This window comes from Oncorhynchus tshawytscha, linkage group LG26 (genome assembly GCF_018296145.1).
Source record: "Oncorhynchus tshawytscha isolate Ot180627B linkage group LG26, Otsh_v2.0, whole genome shotgun sequence".
Lineage (NCBI taxonomy): Eukaryota > Metazoa > Chordata > Actinopteri > Salmoniformes > Salmonidae > Oncorhynchus > Oncorhynchus tshawytscha.
In genome coordinates, this window is record NC_056454.1 from 5359524 (window position 1) to 5382812 (window position 23289).

The 23289-nt window shown below is 43.2% G+C and overlaps 1 protein-coding gene across 5 annotated transcripts in view; it reads right to left on the bottom strand.

Moving 5' to 3' along the window:
* Positions 1 to 16186: 16186 nt before the first annotated feature.
* The window catches only part of pcbp3 (poly(rC) binding protein 3), a 162314-nt gene continuing 155211 nt past the window's right edge, over positions 16187 to 23289 (bottom strand). For 4 of the 5 annotated variants that reach the window (XM_024388705.2, XM_024388704.2, XM_024388708.2 and 1 more), the window contains 3 exons: positions 18906 to 18958; positions 18365 to 18534; positions 16187 to 17435 (listed from right to left, as the gene is read on the bottom strand). In XM_024388705.2, the coding sequence (XP_024244473.1) occupies positions 17381 to 17435; positions 18365 to 18534; positions 18906 to 18958 (278 nt within the window). In that variant the 3' untranslated portion in view covers positions 16187 to 17380. Of the gene's footprint in view, positions 17436 to 18364; positions 18535 to 18905; positions 18959 to 23289 lie in introns of those variants that run through there. The other variant, XM_024388707.2, reaches the window with a different exon arrangement.

The window sequence follows — 23289 nt, forward strand, 5'->3', positions numbered from 1 at the left end:
TTTATTGCAGCTCGTTCCAGTCGTTAGCTGCAGCGAACTCATAAGACGAGCGACCCAGGGATGTGTGTGCTTTGGGGACCTTTAACAGAATGTGACTGGCAGAACAGGTGTTGTATGTGGAGGATGATGGCTGCAGTAGATATCTCAGATAGGGGGGAGTGAAGCCTAAGAGGGCTTTATAAATAAGCATCAACCAGTGGGTCTTGCGACGGGTATAAAGAGATGACCAGTTTACAGAGGAGTATAGAGTGCAGTGATGTGTCCTATAAGGAACATTGGTGGCAAATCTGATGGCGGAATGGTAAAGAACATCTAGCGGCTCGAGAGCATCCTTACCTGCCGATCTATAAATTATGTCTCCGTAATCTAGCATGGTTCAGCATTAGTTTGGGTGAAAGAGGAGCGATTACGATAGAGGAAACCAAGTCTAGATTTAACTTTAGCCTGCAGCTTTGATACGTGCTGAGAGAAGGACAGTGTATCATCTAGCCATACTCCCAAGTACTTGTATGAGGTGGATTACCTCAAGCTCTAAACCCTCAGAGATAGTAATCACACATGTGGGGAGAGGTGCATTCTTCTTAGCAAACCACATGACCTGTGTTTTGGAGATGTTCAGAACAAGGTTAAGGGTAGAGAATGCTTGTTGGACACTAAGAAAGCTTTGTTGTGGAGCATTTAACACAAAATCCCAGTTTAAGACTATCATCTGCATATAAATGGATGAGAGAACTTCCTACTGCATGAGCTATGTTGTTGATGTAAAGCGTGGGGCCTAGGATTGAGCCTTGGGGTACGTCCTTGGTGACAGGCACTGAGTGAGACATCAGATTTTCTGACTTTGTAAACTGCACCCTTTGAGAGAGGTAGTTAGCAAACCAGGCCAAAGACCCCTCAGAGACACCAATACTCCTTAGCCAGCCCACAAGAATGGAATGGTCTACCGTATCAAAAGCTTTGGCCAAGTCAATAAAAATAGCAGCACAATATTGCTTAGAATCAAGGGCAATGGTGACATCGTTGAGGACCTGGTTGCAGTGACACATCCATAACCTGAGCGGAAACCAGATTCCATATCAGAGAGAATACCTTAGACATCAAGAAAGCCAGTCAGTTGATTATTGATAAACAGGGCAAAATAGAAATAGGCCATTAGGATCAGCTTGATTTCCCCCTTTAAAAAGGTTGGAGATAGGCTTGGTGATAATAAGGGCAGCAATCTTAAAGAAGAAAGGGTCTAAACCATCTGACCCAGATGCTTTTTTGAGGTCAAGTTTCAGGAACTCCTCTAGCACCTCAGACTCAGTGACTGCCTGCAGGGAGAAACTTTGTAGTGGGGCAGGCGAAAAAGAGGGTGAAGCATCGGGGATAGTCTCATTAGAAGGGGAGGGAGATGAGGAAATGTTGGACGGGCAAGGAGGAACGGCTGATAGGAATCCTGACTTAATGAAGTGGTGATTAAAGAGCTCAGCCATGTGCTTCTTGTCAGTAACAACCACATCATCAACTTTAAGGGACATGGGCAACTGTAAGGAGGAGGGTTTATTCTCCAGGTCTTAAATGTTGCCCAGAACTTCTTGGGGTTAGACCTACAGAGAGAGAACTGCTCCTTATTAAAGTAACTAACTTTGGCCTTCCGTATAGCCTGAGTGCACTTATTTCTCATTTGTCTGAACGAGATCCAGTCAGCCTGAGTATGTGTGCGTCGAGCCTTTCGCCAAATGCAATTCTTGAGGTAGAATAACTCTGCAAGATCACGGTCGAACCAGTGGCTAAACCTGCTTTTAATTCTAATGTTCTTTATGGGGGCGTGTTTGTCAACAATGCCACTGAAAATATCAAAAAGAAGGTCTAAGAGTCTTCGACAGAGAGGATCAAGATGATTCTACACCGTTTTACAGAGGCCAGTTCATGAAGGAAGGCTTGCTCATTAAAGTTTTTTATCAAATGTCTATGACAAATCAGGACAGGTTGTTTCACTGAGCAGCCATTACGAACACAGGCTGTAAAACAGTGATCACTAAGGACATTACAGAAAAAAACAGACTGCTACCTATCAGGATTATTTGTGAGGATAACATCAAGAAGAGTAGCTTTTTCTGGGTGTTTGGAGTCATACCTTGTGGGATTGGTAATAATCTGAGAAAGATTTAGGGAGTCCCGTTGCTTAGGACTTGGTCGGGTGGTTTAAGAATCTCCCAGTTCAGGTCACCTAGCAGGACAAATTCAGACTTGGCGTAAGGGGCCAGGAGATAGCTTTAGGGCAGGTAAGGTACAGGCCGGTGAGGACGATAGCACCCAGCAACAGTCAAGAGCTATTTGAAAGTTTAATATTTAAAACCAGCGAATTGTTTGGGGACAGACTTGATGGAGACAACCGAGCACTGAAGGTGATCCTTCGTAAAGATTGCCACTCCCCCACCTTTGGAAGATCTGTCTTTCCGAAAAAGGTTATAACCAGAAAGGTTAACATCAGTATTCAAAACACTCTTCCTTAACCACGTCTCAGTAATGACCAACACATCTGGATTGACCCATTTTAGGTAATAAAACCCAGGCCTCCGGATCTGGGTGGGGTAGCCTGCCATTTGTTGGGCTCAAAGGCTTCGACACCTCTCACTTCACACGTCAGTGCTAATTGAAGTTGATTCTCTTTGTCCTAGCAAGTTTAGTAGCCTTAGCATTCAGTCCTTACAAAGTAAAATATATCATTGTAATGTATTTTTCTTCTTGGCTTTTGAAAGTAAAAAATAGCTTCAGACTAAGCATTACTAACTCCGGTCCAGGTTGGATGGTGTTTTAGTTGTTGGTATAATGAACTATTCTTGGATGACCACTCAATAAAATAACAGCATGTTAAATGGCATTGGCATGACTTATTGTTTCCCTTCTACAGCAATGTGCATCACTGGTCCAAAGTACGTGTCTTATGGCATTAGTTGCCCATGTCCCCAATGCTGGACTGGCACCCCTGATGGTTAATGGGGTAACCTTGACTTGTCCAGCCTCAGATGCAGGCTCTGTCAAAATATCCAGGATAGAGATTAGGCCCTCAGAGGGGTAACACCTCCTCAGTCTCTTCTCCATAGCCACTACTTCTGACTATGGGACGATTGGATAGGTGAAAGCAATATGACAACATTTCCATCCAGCCAGTCAGAAGGCAAGATGAAGCTATTACGATAATGCTACAGCGACCCAATCCCCTCAGAGCTACTGGAGTTCTTAGGTGCAAGTAAGCCCTTGGATGTAGGCTAGGAGTCAATTTGGAATTGTGCTTATGTCACTGTAACACAGGTTTTTGGAGAGCTTAGAATAACTTATAACACATATAACATGCAACTTACATTTTTTCTAACAATAAATATTTGAAGAAAGACCCTCAGCAAAAATGTTTATGATTGGATGTTAAGCATTATGATAATAACATTATATTTTATTACTAAAAAAAACACACACATAATAACAACCGCCGATCCAAATGAAAAAACGTAATTGAATTTATGTTAAAGTTTAAACTGATATATCTAATATTGATCTGCAAGAAGCGAATTATCAACCATAAATATATGTCACATTCTGACCTTAGTTCCTTTGTTTTGTCTTTTGTTTTAGTAAATCAAATCAAATCAAATCAAATCAAATCAAATTTTATTTGTCACATACACATGGTTAGCAGATGTTAATGCGAGTGTAGCGAAATGCTTGTGCTTCTAGTTCCGACAATGCAGTAATAACGAGCAAGTAATCTAACTAACAATTCCAAAAAAAAAAAAAAAACTACTGTCATACACAGTGTAAGGGGATAAAGAATATGTACATAAGGATATATGAATGAGTGATGGTACAGAGCAGCATAGGCAAGATACAGTAGATGATATCGAGTACAGTATATACATATGAGATAAGTATGTAAACCAAGTGGCATAGTTAAAGTGGCTAGTGATACATGTATTACATAAGGATGCAGTCGATGATATAGAGTACAGTATCAACGTATGCATATGAGATGAACAATGTAGGGTAAGTAACATTATATAAGGTAGCATTGTTTAAAGTGGCTAGTGATATATTTACATCATTTCCCATCAATTCCCATGATTAAAGTGGCTGGAGTAGAGTCAGTGTCATTGACAGTGTGTTGGCAGTAGCCACTCAATGTTAGTGGTGGCTGTTTAACAGTCTGATGGCCTTGAGATAGAAGCTGTTTTTCAGTCTCTCGGTCCCAGCTTTGATGCACCTGTACTGACCTCGCCTTCTGGATGGCAGCGGGGTGAACAGGCAGTGGCTCGGGTGGTTGATGTCCTTGATGATCTTTATGGCCTTCCTGTAGCATCGGGTGGTGTAGGTGTCCTGGAGGGCAGGTAGTTTGCCCCCGGTGATGCGTTGTGCAGACCTCACTACCCTCTGGAGAGCCTTACGGTTGAGGGCGGTGCAGTTGCCATAGCAGGCGGTGATACAGCCCGCCAGGATGCTCTCGATTGTGCATCTGTAGAAGTTTGTGAGTGCTTTTGGTGACAAGCCGAATTTCTTCAGCCTCTGAGGTTGAAGAGGCGCTGCTGCGCCTTCCTCATGATGCTGTCTGTGTGAGTGGACCAATTCAGTTTGTCTGTGATGTGTATGCCGAGGAACTTAAAACTTGCTACCCTCTCCACTACTGTTCCATCGATGTGGTGGGGGGGTGTTCCCTCGGCTGTTTCCTGAAGTCCACAATCATCTCCTTAGTTTTGTTGACGTTGAGTGTGAGGTTATTTTCCTGACACCACACTCCGAGGGCCCTCACCTCCTCCCTGTAGGCCGTCTCGTCGTTGTTGGTAATCAAGCCTACCACTGTTGTGTCGTCCGCAAACTTGATGATTGAGTTGAGGCGTGCATGGCCACACAGTCGTGGGTGAACAGGGAGTACAGGAGAGGGCTCAGAACGCACCCTTGTGGGGCCCCAGTGTTGAGGATCAGCGGGGAGGAGATGTTGTTGCCTACCCTCACCACCTGGGGGCGGCCCGTCAGGAAGTCCAGTACCCAGTTGCACAGGGCGGGGTCGAGACCCAGGGTCTCGAGCTTGATGACGAGCTTGGAGGGTACTATGGTGTTGAATGCCGAGCTGTAGTCGATGAACAGCATTCTCACATAGGTATTCCTCTTGTCCAGATGGGTTAGGGCAGTGTGCAGTGTGGTTGAGATTGCATCGTCTGTGGACCTATTTGGGCGGTAAGCAAATTGGAGTGGGTCAAGGGTGTCAGGTAGGGTGGAGGTGATATGGTCCTTGACTAGTCTCTCAAAGCACTTCATGATGACGGATGTGAGTGCTACGGGGCGGTAGTCGTTTAGCTCAGTTACCTTAGCTTTCTTGGGAACAGGAACAATGGTGGCCCTCTTGAAGCATGTGGGAACAGCAGACTGGTATAGGGATTGATTGAATATGTTTCACACGAATGCTGCCATCAATCCACGGTTTCTGGTTAGGGAATGTTTTAATCGTTGATATGGGAACGACATCTTCAACGCACGTTCTAATGAACTCGCACACCGTATCAGCGTATTCGTCAATGTTGTTGTCTGACGCAATACGAAACATCTCCCAGTCCACGTGATGGAAGCAGTCTTGGAGTGTGGAGTCAGCTTGGTCGGACCAGCGTTGGACAGACCTCAGCGTGGGAGCTTCTTGTTTTAGTTTCTGTCTGTAGGCAGGGATCAACAAAATGGAGTCGTGGTCAGCTTTTCCGAAAGGGGGCGGGGCAGGGCCTTATATGCATCGCGGAAGTTAGAGTAACAATGATCCAGGGTCTTTCCACCCCTGGTTGCGCAATCGATATGCTGATAAAATTTAGGGAGTCTTGTTTTCAGATTAGCCTTGTTAAAATCCCCAGCTACAATGAATGCAGCCTCCGGATAAATCGTTTCCAGTTTGCAGAGAGTTAAATAAAGTTCGTTCAGAGCCATCGATGTGTCTGCTTGGGGGGATATATACGGCTGTGATTATAATCAAAGAGAATTCTCTTGGTAGATAATGCGGTCTACATTTGATTGTGAGGAATTCTAAATCAGGTGAACAGAAGGATTTGAGTTCCTGTATGTTTCTTTCATCACACCATGTCACGTTGGCCATAAGACATACGCCCCCGCCCCTCTTCTTACCAGAAAGATGTTTGTTTCTGTCGGCGCGATGCGTGGAGAAACCCGCTGGCTGCACCGCTTCGGATTGCGTCTCTCCAGTGAGCCATGTTTCCGTGAAGCAAAGAACATTACAGTCTCTGATGTCCCTCTGGAATGCTACCCTTGCTCGGATTTCATCAACCTTGTTGTCAAGAGACTGGACATTGGCAAGAAGAATGCTAGGGAGTGGTGCACGATGTGCCCGTCTCCGGTGTCTGACCAGAAGACCGCTTCGTTTCCCTCTTTTTCTGAGTCGTTTTTTTTTTTTTTGGTCGCTGCATGTGATCCACTCGGTTACACTGGTTGTAAGGCAGAACACAGGATCCGCATCGCGAAAAACATATTCTTGGTCGTACTGATGGTGAGTTGACGCTGATCTTATATTCAGTAGTTCTTCTCGGCTGTATGTAAAGAAACCTAAGATGACCTGGGGTACTAGTGTAAGAAAGAACACGTAAAAAAACAAAAAAAAGTATGGTATGGTCAAGGCGTGAGTTGGGTGGGTTGTCTATGTTAGTTTGTCTATGATTTTCTATTTCTGTGTTTCACCTGGTATGGTTCTCATTCAGAGGCAGCTGTCAATCGTTTTCCCTGATTGAGAACCATATTTAGGTAGCCTGTTTTCCATTGTGATTTGTGGGTGGTTGTTTCTTGTTTAGTGTTTTTGTTTCACCTTTCAGGACTGTTTGTTTGTCGGGTTTGTTGTTTTGTCTAGTGTTGCATATTTCATTAAATAATATGAAAACTTACCACGCTGCACCTTGGTCCTCCTCCCCCAGACAACAAGCATTACAATATAACCCCTCTTACATTTTCAAACAGCATATTTTACATCAGCTTTAAGATATATATATTTTTGCTGCTCTAGTACAAAGACAATAAAAGTGATTGAGCATGTATGATCAAAATGACAGCCTGTAATGGAATTTGTTTATTTATATATACAGTACCTATCAAAAGTTTGGACACACCTACTCATTCAAGGGTTTTTCTTTATTTTTACTATTTTCTACATTGCAGAATAACAGTGAAGACATCAAAACTATGAAATAACACATATGGAATCATGTAGTAACACTTGGAATTCTCTCAACCAGCTTCACCCGGAATGCTTTTCCAACAGTCTTGAAGGAGTTTCCACATATGCTGCTTTTAATTCACTCTGCAGTCCAACTCATCCCAAACCATCTCAATTAGGTTGAGGTCAAGTGATTGTGGAAGCCAGGTCAGCTGCTGCAGCACTCCATTACTCTCCTTCTTGGTCAAATAACCCTTACACAGCCTGGAGGTGTGTTGGGTCATTGACAAGATAAAAACAAATAGGCGCACACCAGATGGGATGGTGTATCGCCGCAGAATGCTGTTGTAGCCATGCTGGTTTGAGAGAATGTCAAGAGATTCAAAGCTGTCATCAAGGCAAGGTGTGACTACTTTGAAGACTCTCAAATAAACATTTTATTTTTCTAAAACACTTTTTCGGTTACATGATTCTGTGTTATTTAAAGGTTTTGATGTCTTCACAATTATTCTACAATGTAGAAAATAGTTTTAAAAAATAAAGAAAAACCCTTGAATAAGTAGGTGTACAAACTGTTGGCTGGTACTGTGCATTTTATTGCATGACATAAGTATTTGATCACCTACCAACCAGTAAGAATTCCGGCTCTCACAGACCTGTTAGTTTTTCTTTAATAAGCCCTCCTGTTTTCCACTCATTACCTGTATTAACTGCACCCGTTTGAACTCTTTACCTGTATAAAAGACCCCTGTCCCCACACTCAATCAAACAGACTCCAACCTCTCCACAATGGCCAAGACCAGAGAGCTGTGTAAGGACATCAGGGATAACATTGTAGACCTGCACAAGGCTGGGATGGGCTACAGGACAATAGGTAAGCAGCTTGGTGAGAAGGCAACAACTGTTGGCACAATTATTAGAAAATGGAAGAAGTTCAAGATGACGGTCAATCACCCTCGGTCTGGGGCTCCATGCAAGATCTCACCTCATGGGGCATCAATGATCATGAGGAAGGTGAAGGATCAGCCCAGAACTACACGGCAGGACCTGGTCAATGACCTGAAGAGTGCTGGGACCACAGTCTCAAAGAAAACCATTACTAACACACTATGCCGTCATGGGTTAAAATCCTGCAGCGCACGCAAGGTCCCCGTGCTCAAGCCAGCGCATGTCCAGGCCCATCTGAAGTTTGCCAATGACCATCTGGATGATCCAGAGGAGGAATGGGAGAAGGTCATGTGGTCTGATGAGACAGAAATAGAGCTTTTTGGTCTAAACTCCACTCGCCGTGTTTGGAGGAAGAAGAAGGATGAATACAACCCCAAGAACACCATCCCAACCGTGAAGCACGGAGGTGGAAACATCATTCTTTGGGGATGATTTTCTGCAAAGGGGACAGGATGACTGCACCGTATTGAAGGGAGTTTGGATGGGGCCATGTATCGCGAGATCTTGGCCAACAACCTCCTTCCCTCAGTAAGAGCATTGAAGATGGGTCGTGGCTTGGTCTTCCAGCATGACAACGACCAGAAACACACAGCCAGGGCAACTAAGGAGTGGCTCCGTAAGAAGCATCTCAAGGTCCTGGAGTGGCCTAGCCAGTCTCCAGATCTGAACCCAATAGTAAATCTTTGGAGAGGGCTGAAAGTCAGTTTTTCCCAGCGACAGCCCCGAAACCTGAAGGATCTGGAGAAGGTGGAGTGGAGGAGTGGGCCAAAATCCCTGCTGCAGTGTGTGTAAACCTGGTCAAGAATTACAGGAAAGGTATCTCTGTAATTGCAAACAAAGGTTTCTGTACCAAATATTAAGTTCTGCTTATGTCATGCAATAAAATGCAAATTAATTACTTAAAAATCATACAATGTGATTTTCTGGATTTTTGCTTTAGATTCCGTCTCTCACAGTTGAAGTGTACCTATGATAAAAAATGACAGACCTCTACATGCTTTGTAAGTAGGGAAACCTGCAAAATCGGCAGTGTATCAAATACTTGTTCTCCCCACTGTATATATATATACACACAGTTGAAGTCAGAAGTTTACGTACACCTTAGCCAAATACATTTATACTCAGTTTTTTTACAATTCCTGACATTTAATCCTAGTAAAAATACCATGTCTTAGGTCAGTTAGGATCACCACTGTTATGGGATTCTTCCTGGGAAGGAGAGGAGGACCAAAATGCAGCGTGGTTATCTTTATACATCTTTAATGAAAGATGAAAAATAGAACAATATACAAAACAAGAACCGTGAAAAAAAAAAACTGCCCTATCTTGGTCAACAAACACAAAGACGGGAAACAATCACCCACAAGAGACCTAAAGAATATGGCTGCCTAAATATGGTTCCCAATCAGAGACAACGATAACCACCTGCCTCTGATTGAGAACCACTCCAGGCAACCATAGACTTACCTAGAAGACTTAACTAAACACAATCCCATAAACTACAAAACCTCTAGACAAAACAAACCACAAAAATCACCCATGTCACACCCTGGCCTAACCAAAATAATAAAGAGAACACAGAATACTAAGACCAGGGCGTGACAACCACTTTATTTTAAGAATGTGAAATGTCAGAATAATAGTAGAGAGATGTCACGATCGTCGTAATAACATTCGGACCAAAGCGCAGCGTGAAATCGGTTCGACATTTTATTAGAAGTGAACCGCACAAAAAAAACAATAAAGAGCAAACAACACGTGAAGGTTTGGAGTGCTCACAGGCAACTACACATAAACAAGATCCCACAAAACACAGTGGGGAAATGGCTGCCTATATATGATCCCCAATCAGAGACAACGATAAACAGCTAACTCTAATTGGGAACCATACCTGGCCAACATAGAAATAAAACAACCTATATTACCCACCCTAGTCACACCCCGACCTAACCAAAATAGAGAATAAAAAGGTTCTCTATGGTCAGGGCGTGACAAGAGAATTATGTATTTCAGCTTTTATTTTTTTCACCACATTCCCAGTGGGTCAGAAGTTTACATACACTCAATTAGTATTTGGTAGCATTGCCTTTAAATTGCTTAACTTGGGTCATACGTTCCACAAGCTTCCCACAATAAGTTGGGTGAATTTTGGCCCATTCCTCCTGACAGAGCTGGTGTAACTGAGTCAGATTTGTAGGCCTCCTTCCTCGCACATGCTTTTTCAGTTCTGCCCACACATTTCTCTAGGATTGAGGTCAGAGCTTTGTGATGGCCACTCCAATACCTTGACTTTGTTGTCCTTATGCCATTTTGCCACAACTTTGGAAGTATGTTTGGGATCATTGTCCATTTGGAATACCTATTTGCGACCAAGCTTTAATTTCCTGACTGATGTCTTGAGATGTTGCTTCAATATATCCACATAATTTTCTGCCTCATAATGCCATCTATTTTGTGAAGTGCACCAGGCCCTCCTGCAGCAAAGCACCCCCACAACATGATGCTGCCACCCCCGTGCTTCACGGTTGGGATGGTGTTCTTCGGCTTGCAAGCCTCCCCCTTTTTCCTCCAAACATAACGATGGTCAATGTTGCCAAACAGTTCTATTTTTGTTTCATCAGACCAGAGGACATTTCTCCAAAAAGTACAATCTTTGTCCCCATGTGCAGCTGCAAAACGTAGACTGGCTTTTTTATGGAGATTTTGGAGCAGTGGCTCCTTCCTTGCTGAGCGGCCTTTCAGGTTATGTCGATATAGGACTCGTTTTACTGTGGATATCGATACTTTTGTTCCTGTTTCCTCCAGCATCTTCACAAGGTCCTTTGCTGTTGGTCTGGGATTGATTTGCACTTTTCGCACCAAAGTACATTCATTTATTGGAGACAGAATGCATCTCCTTCCTGAGAGGAATGACGGCTGCGTGGTCCCATGGTGTTTATACTTGCGTACTATTGTTTGTACAGATGAACGTGGTACCTTCAGGCATTTGGAAATTGCTCTGAAGGATGAACCAGACTTGTGGAGATCTACAGTTTTTTTTCTGAGGTCTTGGCTGATTTCTTTTGATTTCAAGCAAAGAGGCAGTGAGTTGGGAAGGTAGGCCTTGAAATACATCCACAGGTACACCTCCAATTGACTCAAATTATGTCAATTAGCCTATCAGAAGCTTCTGAAGCTATGAAATCATTTTCTGGAATTTTCCAAGCTGTCTATAGGCAAAGTCAACTTCGTGGTTGTAAACTTCTGACCCACTGGAATTTTATAAGTGAAATAATCTGTCTGTAAACAATTGTTGGAAAATTACTTGTGTCATGCACAAAGTAGATGTTCTGGTTGAAAAACAAGTTTTAATGACTCCAAATTAAGTGTTTGTAAACTTCCTGTACATGCTAGACAGACAGACAGACAGACAGACAGACAGACAGACAGACAGACAGACAGACAGACAGACAGACAGACAGACAGACAGACAGACAGACAGACAGACAGACAGACAGACAGACAGACAGACAGACAGACAGACAGACAGACAGACAGACAGACAGACAGACAGACAGTGGTATATATTCATGGATGCCAAGGGAAGCCAGGCTTCTCCAAATATTTGACCAATAAAAAATGTAATAAATAATATAATATATATTTTGTCTCTTTGTTTTCATAATTTTCTGTCAATTAGCAAGTGGCTGAATCTCACCGGAGAAATCACTTGAGCAAGTGAAACAGTGCCCCTCTGTCTGAGTATGTCTATCCCATTAATGTGATGCTGTCTGGACCAAAAGTGTAAAACATGTTGCCACAATTGCGTTTGATTGATACCAACAAGCATTTGACCTCCCTTGTAAAAAAATGTGTTGGAAAGAATCATTCAATCAGCATTGAGCTCAACTGTGACTTGTTCATCTGCAGCAAAATTACTTTTGTTGTCTAAGTTTAGTTTCAGTGTATTAAACTAATCAAACAGTATATAGCCTTATTGATTTGATGATGTTTAAATGTTTAAGTTGAAATGGTGCTCTTGGGAAAATGGTGCCGGAGGAGATGGCCGCCGTTTTATGGTCTCCTAACCAATTGTGCTATTATGTGTTTTGTTTTGGCAATATTTGTAAATTATTTTGTGCATAATGTTTCTGCAACCATATCTTACGGCAGAAAAGAGCTTCTGGATATCAGGACAGCGATCACTCACCTCGAATTAGACAAAGATTTTTTTCAACAACAACAAGCAGGACTCACACGATATTCTCCAAACACTCCGCAGGGCAGACATCCAAATTATTCGCATAAGGAAGCGACACAGAGGAAATAGAGCCGGATGCCTCGTTCGGATCCGCAGAAGGCGAGTAGGAAAGCTGCCATTACCGTCAATATTACTCGCCAACGTGCAATCATTGGACAATTAACTTGACGAGGTACAATAGCGAATATTCACGGAATCGTGGCTGAATGATGACATGGATATTCAGCTAGCGGGACACACGCTGCACCGGCAAGATAGAACAGATAGACGTGGGGGGGGGGGTCTGTGCATATTTTTAAACAACAGCTGGTGCACGAAATCCTAGGAAGTCTCTAGATTTTGCTCGCCTGAAGTAGAGTATATTGTGATAAATTGCAGGCCACACTACTTGCATAGAGTTCTCAGCTATACTTTTTGTGGATGCTTATACCACCACAAACAGATGTGGGCACTAAGACCGCACTCAGTCAGCTGTATAAGGAAATAAGCAAACAGGAAACCACTCAACCAGAGGCGGCGCTCCTAGTAGCCGGAGACTTTAATGCAGGGAAACTTAAGTCAGTTCTACCAAATGTCTATCAACATGTTAAATGTGCAACCAGAGGGAAACAAATTCTAGATCCCCTGTACTCCACACACAGAGACCCGTACAAAGCTCGCCCTCCATTAGGTAAATCGGACCACATCTCTATCCTCCTGATTCCTGCTTACAAGCAAAAATTAAAGCAGGAAGCACCAGTGACTCGGTCTATAAAAAAATGGTCAGATGAAGCAGATGTGAAACTACAGGACTGTTTTGCTATCACAGACTGGAACATGTTCCGGGATTCTTCCGATGACATTGAGGAATACACCACATCAGTCACTGGCTTCATCAATAAGTGCATTGAGAACGTCGTCCCCACAGTGACTGTACGTACATACCCCAACCAGAAGCCATGGATTACAGGCAACATTCGCACTGAGCTAAAGGGTAGAGCTGCCGCTTCCAAGGTGCGGGACTCTAACCCAGAAGCTTATGTAACAGTATAACTTTAGACCATCCCCTCGCCCATACCCGGGCGTGAACCAGGGACCCTCTGCACACATCAACAACAGTCACCCACGAAGCATCATTACCCATCGCTCCACAAAAGCCGAGCAAAGCAAGAGCAAGGGGAACTACTACTTCAAGGTCTTATAGCAAGTGACGTCACCAATTGAAACGCTATTTAGCACGAACCACCGCTAACTAAGCTAGTGTTTCACATCCGTTACACTTACAAGAAAGGGCTAAGATTGAATCATACTACACCGGCTCCGACGCTCGTCGTATGTGGCAGGGCTTGCAAACTATTACAGACTACAAAGGGAAGCACAGCCGCGAGCTGCCCAGTGACACGAGCCTACCAGACGAGCTAAATCACTTCTATGCTCGCTTCGAGGCAAGCAACACTGAGGCATGCATGAGAGCATCAGCTGTTCCAGACAACTGTGTGATCACGCTCTCCGTAGCCGACGTGAGTAAGACATTTAAACAGGTCAACATACACAAGGCTGCGGTGCCAGATGGATTACCAGGATGTGTGCTCCGGGCATGTGCTGACCAACTGGCAGGTGTCTTCACTGACATTTTCAACAGGTCCCTGATTGAGTCTGTAATACCAACATGCTTCAAGCAGACCACCATAGTCCCTGTACAAAGAACACAAAGGCAACCTGTTTTCTACCCTAAGCTGTCAATTATATGCATATACTAGCATCTTGGCCTGACAAAATATCCCGTTTACTACGGGAACGTTATTTTTCCAAAAATGAAAATACTGCCCCCTAGTCACAAAAGGTTAAAGCCGCATACAGACTTGGCATGGCACAGTGCCTTCTGTGGTGGTGGAACAGCCAGTGGAAAATATGGAGCGTAGGGTTTGGTAATGTTCTCTAGTTGCGTCTTGATTGGGTAATGTTCTCTAGTTGTGTTGTGATCCTGACACACTACGTCACCGCAAAATCTACCGTGAGAGCAAGCCCCTTGGGTGCTGCCATATACTTACATTAGAATTGCCCAACAAAGAAGGCTCAAGGTCATTGGCCACAGATAAAATGACGTCAAATCACATTATATCTACAGTAGCTTTGATTGGACTGATCATGTCAACATCATGCTTTAATAAAATCTTATCCCGCAAGCTAGAAAGCGGTCATCTTCATTAATCAAGTCGACAATCTACTGGCAAATGCTTTTCAATTCTTGTCATATGAAGAGAAATTATAGATGAAACATACTCATGGGCCATTGGACATAAACATTACACAACAAGTTGGAAATTGCAAATTCAACAATGAGTGGTTTGGGAAGAATCAGTGGCCAACTGCAAGCATTGCAAAGCAATCACTAGCCTGCTATTCAGTAGAGAGGTTGTGTGGTCCATGTCTGGGTTTAAGGGTCTCTTTTCCAAGCTTAAAAGGTTAAATATTCACACCATGGGCCAGAAAAAGTTGAATACATTGGCCATGCTGTCAATCCAGCATGACTTCTTCCGCATTCAAAACAGCTGGAAACTTGGAACTGGGACATTTCAGTCTTCAGTGAGTTCAAGACAAATGGAAACTTGGGGGGAAAAACTAGCTCCAACTGGTCTTCTAGATCGGAATTCCAAGGCCTCTTTCTAGAGCTTCAACCTGAAGATCACTGACGTCACGATTCAACCTTGTTGTCTTGAAAGCATCATAAATCTAGAGAATGCCAGACTTTGATGACAACGTTTGATGACATCATTTGTCCACGAGAAGGACCGCCGCGTCACCTTCCTGTTCAAGTTAGCACAGCACAACAAGGTGAGTCCAAAGGTGTATTGTATGCTGCTGCAAAAATGATGTAATATGCCCACGAGATATGTATCTGTAGCTACGAAAGTAATACTAAGTGTATGTTGTGTAGTAAGCTGTTAGTAGCTCATGTGCCTTAGCCTAATTCCCACTCATAACTTAGCCTACTGTTCTGACTTGGTGGTGAACCTGTAGCATATAGCCTGTTTTATGAAAATGGCATTAATTATTGTAGGAGCTTTACTTGGCTGCTTATATGCCCCCTTTATTTATCCTACGGTTCTGAATTGGTGTACAGGGAGATCACTGAAATAACAGCCCATGTTCTGAATTCTGTCGCTATACATTTAAAAAATGCTGAACAAAGAGTTATATTGACTTCGTCCATCCTAGCTCGGTTAATTGATGTCTTAATCGAAATTACGGATTGCCTCTTATCCGCTCGTCATTACGTTATGCCATAGTTTGTACATCTCAATTGTCAGTAGAAACCACATTTGTTTAAGCAAGTCAGCCATATCAGATATGTTTTTTAAGGAGTAAATGAGGCTGAATGAACTGTTTCGCTGCCAGACAAGGCTCCGCTGATAACCAGGTGTAGCAGTGGTAAGGATTCACTCCATGGTGCTGAAAAGAAAGCTCTGCTGTTGAGACAGCTTTATGTAGGCCCTGACAGTTTAGGAGCACAGTTTGTCACCCTATAGTGCAAGTAATGTATTGTTTAGTGTTGTGTTGTGTAGTGGGTTTGCTGACATGCAATAAAAATTGTAGTTAGCCCCAGCAAGATTTACTGTGCACATATCACCCAAAACTTTGCCATGTAATTATTTATGCAAAATATATTCAGATATTATTCCAATGTATGCATTTTTAGAGGCAAATACTCTGATGTGAATTCCTGGCTCAGTTGACTGTCCTAGCCTATTTCAATAGTACACTTATTTGCCTACTATTAAAGCATTGTGAATTACCTTGGTCCTAGACCCATGTTAGCAAATCAAAACATTAAAAACAAACACGTATTTTAATTTGGGACAGTTTATTTTCATTTTAGGGAGTTTGAAATTGCACTTTGGGACAATTCTGGGATGGTTAGTCTCTCTCAAACCCTGCATATATCATGAGCATAGACACGATAGCTGTGTTTTAAACTTATTAAATAAACTGAATTTACAGTAAAGCACATGATAATGCCAAAAAATAAAGTGTCCTTTGAATAGTCGGTTGAGGGCAGGTGAGGAGAATCATGTTAACAGTGTGGGTATCATGTTTACTTTACATATAATAAATTAGTTAGGATCACTTAAAGGCGCAGGACAGATAAATACAGAGAACAAAAATAAACGTGCAATGCCATTGGCACATGGGTCGTGTGATGCAGTGAAGAATGATGGGTGGAAATTAGTGTTCACATTCCAGTGACCTCAGACATCAGCCTAGAATAGTTAAGGAAGAGGGGAGAAGGGAAGAGTGAAGGAAAAAGATAGAAAAAAGAGATTGGACACTTTCACACAACAGTGAAACTCTGCAGCATTCTGGCTTTTAGGTCTCCATGTTACATTTACTATTGTATATTGGTCATGCATATGGATTTTATGATGCACTTTGATAAAAACCAATCCAATCTAATTCTGGATTTTCCCTAATTGAAAAACCTGCACCTAAGTCTCTTGAACTACAAATAGTGTGAGTTCAAACGTAGACCTCTATCACAATGGAAGTTGTTGACTTAATAATTTAAGTCTCCCTGCAAAAAGGAGAACCTCCTTACTATTTACATAAAAAGCACTTCCTTTTCATTCCAAATTTGACGCAACAATATCTCTTCACAAACGCATCACATCACTCGAGACTCATGGCCAATAGCATTGCTCAGTAGCAATCTGAATAGCAATATTTTTTTGTTTTCCACTTTTTATCCATTTTTACTTGCCTGACAATTAACTACAGAAAAATAATGTCACAATTATCCTAAGCATTCGGCATGCTGAAACACTATACGTAACTCTTTACATTACATGAACAGAATTCAAGTCAAACTTTTTCACTTTGCTTTACAAATAGCCTCTTTAGCCTATTCAAAGCTGCTAAAGCTTAATTAAGTGTCAAGTGCTAAAGGAATCAGGTAGCCATTAAGTTCTGTGGGAGTATACATGGAGTTATTGGGGAGACAGTTGCTGCTGTTAGCTTCTTGATAGTGGAACCAGATTTGGGCCTCAGGATGTTGTCATTGATGACGGGTCATTCCACATGGCAGCCACGTCCCTGAACCTGTCAGTGGAATTGTGGGAAAGCATAGCCATTAGTCTCTTTCCAACCACTTCTCTGCAAACCAAACCCTAAAAGAAAGAAGTCACATAAAACAAAGCCCCCATGTTGTAAATTGTGTGTATCAGTAAGGATTGAAGCATATGGATTGGGACTGTACCCCTGACACTGTCTCATTTCAGGGTTGTGTTCATTAGGTGCTAAGGGAAGAAAACTGACTAAAACAGGGACAGACTACCTTGCCTTTGTTCTCCGTGCTCTCATGACCATGACCCAACTTTGAAGATAAGTTATATGAACATTTCTGAAACTTTATGGGAAAAAGCTTTTAATTTTGTTTTGAGATAATGAAAGAGTGGTTTTAGAGGACAGTGAGAAGAAGGTGAGAGGTGAGAGCATAAGGGAAATTTAAAATACAAATTTGATCTCCAATATTGTATAATACACTGCTCAGCTCCTGGCTATAATGCCTCTGGCAAATACTGGAGTAGATGCTACCAACAACCGCCAGGGTCAGATTCCCTTCTATTTAAAAGGTTAACGTGTGCTAAGTCTCGGTCCCAAATGGCACCCTATTCCCTAAATATATAGGAAGTAGACTGCCATTTGGGACGCACATCGGCTGAATCCTCTGTAATAGCCTACTTGATTTATCTATAGATAAAGAGCTTGATACAGAAAAGGAAACCTAGTCAGTTGTACAGCTGAATGCCTTCAACTGAAATGTGTCTTCTGCATGTAACCCAAACTCCTCTGAACTCAAACTCCTTTGACAGAAGGCTTCTTTGCACAAAGGGACTCCTCCACAGACAACCATTTCCCACGGAAATGTACTGGAGGTCACTGATTCGGCCTCATGCTAACAATGCATACTACTTGCATTAGCATTATTAGTGTAGGCGCTCTGATGTTGGCGGTGGGTAAGAGGTTACCTTGCGTTGATGAGGTACTGGGCAAGGCTGATGTTGGCGGGAGTTCCTGTGATAGTGATCTGGCGCTCCGACGAGCCCTCCATGGCATTAGCGATTTTGATCTGCGCCCCAGACATCTGGCGGATCTCGTTGATTTTGGTTCCCTGGCGCCCGATTATGCAGCCTATTAGCTGGGAAGAAATGGCAGCGGTTCTTAACTGGGAAACCTGGAACAGAAGCCTTGGGCTGGCTTTCATTGATTTGAGCTTTAAAAAGCTCAATCGTGAAAGCAGTGCGACATCATTGGCTCATTGCAGGGTCAGTTCCATTGAAACCCAGTAACTACAAGAAATTAATTTAAAGTAATTTGAGAAATGTTTCATTTTTCATGAGGTATTTTTCATGTCATTGAAAGTTGATGGTGTTACAAGGCAGCATTTTTAAGTCTGTGTATGTCTGTGTTAACTAATATTTGTCTTCACACTAAAAGTTATCTTGTGGGGAAGAGTTAAAATGAGTTGACCCTGATACCGGTTCAATCCTACTGTTGTCCTCTACTCACATCATTTGGAATTGTGAGTTCATGAGTACTGGCCGGGGGGCTGGTATCCAAACCTGTGTTGGGGAACAGGGAAGGAGAGAGCATGGCATAAATAACATTTTTTATCAATTGGAGGATGTCTTGCTGTGAGTCAGGACCTTGGTCTCAGGATTGCAGTCCTAAGGCATCAATGAACCAAGGACCTTGGTTTGTTACCATAGTAGTCAACATGAGAGTCATGCCCTTGGGGTGAGATCCAACATAATAGAGATCCCATTGAGTGGGATCCAAATTTATTGCCACCCTTGATAGAGATGAGCAAAAAAGACTATAAAATAAATAATAAAAATACTGAGCTATATTGTATGCTCAAATAACAGGAATGTTTTTTTATTTTATACTAATACAATTGCTCTGAGAAAAATATTTGGTTTAAAGCCCCTATGCTGTCTTTTTAATTTAAATGTTTAAATCATCACTTTGTTCACTTATTATTATTGATTTTTTATAACTTGTTATAATTTATTTCCCCTTGGCCTCCTTTAGCCACTGAAATGCTCAGTCAGACTGTGTGGGCATGGGGATACAAATTTGAATATATGCTACATGACCAAACGTATGTGGACACCTGCTCGTCAAACATCTCATTCCAAAATCACAGCATTCATTTGGAGTTGGTCCCCCCTTTGCTGCTATAACAGCCTCAACACTTCTGGGAAGGCTTTCGACTAGATGTTGGAACATTGCTGCAATCTTGCTTCCATTCAGCCACCAGAGCATTAGTGAGGTCTGGCACTGATGTTGGGTGATTAGTCCTGGCTCGGTGTTCAGATCAGGGCTCTGTGGAGGCCAGTCAAGTTCTTCCACACCGATCTTGACAAACCATTTCTGTACGGACCTCACTTTGTGCACGGGGGCTGAAACAGGAAAGGGCCTTCCCCAAGCTGTTGCCACAAAGTTGGAAGTACAGAATCGTTTAGAATGCATTGTATGCTGTGGCATTACAATGTCCCTTCCATGGAACTAAAGGGCCAAGCCCGAACCATGAAAAACAGCTCTTGACTATTTTTCCTCCTACACCAAACTTTACAGTTGGTACCATGCACTGCGGCAGGTAGCGTTCTCCTGGAATCCACCAAACCCAAATTCGTCCGTTGGACTACCAGATGGAGAAGCATGATTCATCACTCCAGACAATGAGTTTCCACAGCTCCTGAGTCCAATGGCGGCAAGCTTTACACCACACCAGCCGAAGTCTTGGCATTGCACATTGTGATCTTAGGCCTGTGTTCTGCTTCTCGATCATGGAAACCCATTTCATGAAGCTCCCGTCAAACAGTTCTTGTGCTGCCATTGTTTCCAGAGTAGTTTGGAACTCGGTAGTGAGTGTTGCAATCGAGTACAGGTGATTGTTATGTGCTATGTGCTTCAACACTCGCTAGTCCTGTTCTGTGCGCTTGTATTTGTATTTATTAAGGATCCACATTAGCTGCTGCCAAGGCAGCAAATCAAATCAGACTTTATTTGTCACATGCTCCGAATACAACAAGTGTAGACCTTACCGTGAAATTCTTACTTACAAGCCCTTAACCAAGAGTGCAGTTCAAGAAGAGTTAATAAAATATTTACCAAAAAACAAATTAAAAAATAATAAAAAGTAACACAGTAAAATAACAATAACGAGGCTATATACCGAGTCAATGTGCGGGTGTTCAGGTTAGTCGAGGCAATTTGTACACACACTTAGTGGTGAAGTGATGATAAACAGCGAGTAGCAGCAGTGTACAAAACAAATGGGGGGGGTCAATTGATTAATTGTTCAGTAGTCTTATGGCTTGGGGGTAGATGCTGTTAAGGAGCCTTTTGGTCCTACACTTGGCGCTCTGGTACTGCTTGCTGCGTGGTAGCAGAGAAAACAGTCTATGACTTGGGTGACTGGAGTCTCTGACAATTTTTAGGGCCTTCCTCTGACACCACCTGGTATAGAGGTCCTGGATGGCAAGAAGCTTGGCCCCAGTGATGTACTGGGCCATTCGCACTACCGTCTGTAGTGCCTTGCGTTCGGAGGCCGAGCAGTTGCCATACCAGGCGGTGATACAACCAGAAGCTCTTGATGGTGCAGCTGTAGAACTTTTGAGGATCTGTGGACCCATGCCAAATCTTTTCAGTCTCCTGAGGTGGAACAGGTGTTGTCGTGCCCTCTTCACAACTGTCTTGATGTGTTTGGAACATGATAGTTTGTTGGTTATGTGGACACCAAGGAACTTGAAAGTCTCGACCCACTCTACAACAGTCCACTACAGCTCCAGAGATGTTAATAGGGGCCTATTCGGCCAGCCTTTTCCTGTAGTCCATAATCAGCTCCTTTGTCTTGGCACCACACTGCCAGATCTCTGACCACTTTGCTATAGGTTGTCTCATTGTTGTCGGTGATCAGGCCTACCACTGTTGTGTGGTCAGCAAACTTAATGATGGTGTTGGAGTCATGTTTGGCCACGCAGTCGTGGGTGAACAGGGAGTACAGTAGGGGACTGAGTACAAACCCCTGAGCGGCCCCAGTGTTGAGGATCAATGTTGAGCCCCAGTGTTGAGGATCAATGTCTGGATCCTGCAGACATTTTGTTGCCTACCCTTACCACATTGGGGCGGCCCGTCAGAAAGTCCAGGATCCAGTTGCAGAGGGAGGGGTTCAGTCCCAGGGTCCTTAGCTTAGTGATGAGCTTCGTGGGCACTATGTTGTTGAACGCTGAGCTGTAGTCAAAGAACAGCATTCTCACATAGGTGTTCCTTTTGTCCAGGTAGGAAAGGGCAGTGTGGAGTGCGATTGAGATTGCGTCATCGGTGGATCTGTTGGGGGCATTATGCAAATTGGAGTGGGTCTACGGTATCCGGGAGGATTCTGTTTATGTGAGCCATGACCAGCCTTTCAAAGCACTTCATGGCTACAGATGTGAGTGCTACGGGACGGTAATCATTTAGGCAGGTTATATTCGCTTCCTTGGGAACAGGGACTATGGTGGTCGGCTTGAAACATGTCGGTATTACAGACTCGGAGAGGTTGAAAATGCCAGTGAAGACAGTTGTCAGTTGGTCGGCGCATGCTTTGAGAACACATCCTGGTAATCCGTCTGGCCCCACGGCTTTGTGAATGGTGACCTGTTTAAAGGTCTTGCTCACATCGGCTACCGAGAGCGTTATCACACAGTCATCCAGAACAGCTGATGCTCTCATGCATGCCTCAATTTTGCTTACCTTAAAGCAAGCATAAATGGCATTTAGCTTGTCTGGTAGGTTCGCATCACTGGGCAGCTTGCTTCTGGTTTTCCCTTTGTAGTCCGTAATAATTTTCAAGCCCTGCCACATCCGACGAGCGTCAGAGCAGGTGTAGTAGGATTCAATCTCAATCCTGTATTGACACTTTGCTTGTTTAATGGTCTGTCTGAGGGCATAGCGGGATCTCTTATAAGCGTCCGGATTAGTGTCCCGCTCCTTGAAAGCGGCAGCTCTAGCCTTTAGCTCGATGTGGATGTTGCCTGTAATTCATGGCTTCTGGTTGGGATATGTCCGTACGGGAACTGTGGGGACGATGTCATCGATGCACTTCTTGATGAAGCCAATGACTGAAGGGGTATACTCCTCAATGCCATTGGATGAATCCCGGAACATATTCCAGTCTGTGTTAAAAAACAGTCCTGTAGCGTAGCATCCATGAATCTAAAGTGTTGTTTTACGTTTTACGTGCCCCCAACCGATTGTGTTTTTTTGCTTGTTTGTAACTTATTTGTTTTACTATTTTTGTACATAATTTGCTGCTAAATCCTTTTTCCTTTTCCTAATCCTAGCAGAATACTTTTTCTTCTTTCACGACTCTGACAAGCCCGAGGCGGAAGATATACGACTCCCTCAGGAACAGGCCCGACCCCAGTGAGCTGCGTGAAGAGGAGATGGAGAAAGAGAGGCTGGAGGGGGGGCTGCCTTCTGAGGAGTAGGAAGCAATCGAATAAACCCCCACTCTCCTCAATTCTGCTCGCAAACATGCAACCTTTGGACAATAAAATGGAAGAGTTATTTGGAAGATTAAACTACCAACGGGACATGTAAAACTGTAATATCTTATGCTTCACGGAGTCATGACTGAACGACGACAATATCAACATACAGCTGGCTGGTTAGACGATGTACCGGCAGGATAGAACAGTGGGGTCTGGTAAGACAAGGGGCGGTGGTCTATGTATTTTTGTAAACAACAGTTGGTGCACGATATCTAAGGAAGTCTCGAGCTATTGCTCGCCTGATGTAGAGTTTCTCATGATATGCTGCAGACCACATAACCTACCGAGAGAGTTTTCATCTATATTCCTTGTAGCTATTTACATACCACCAATGAGCTGTATTCCGCCATTAG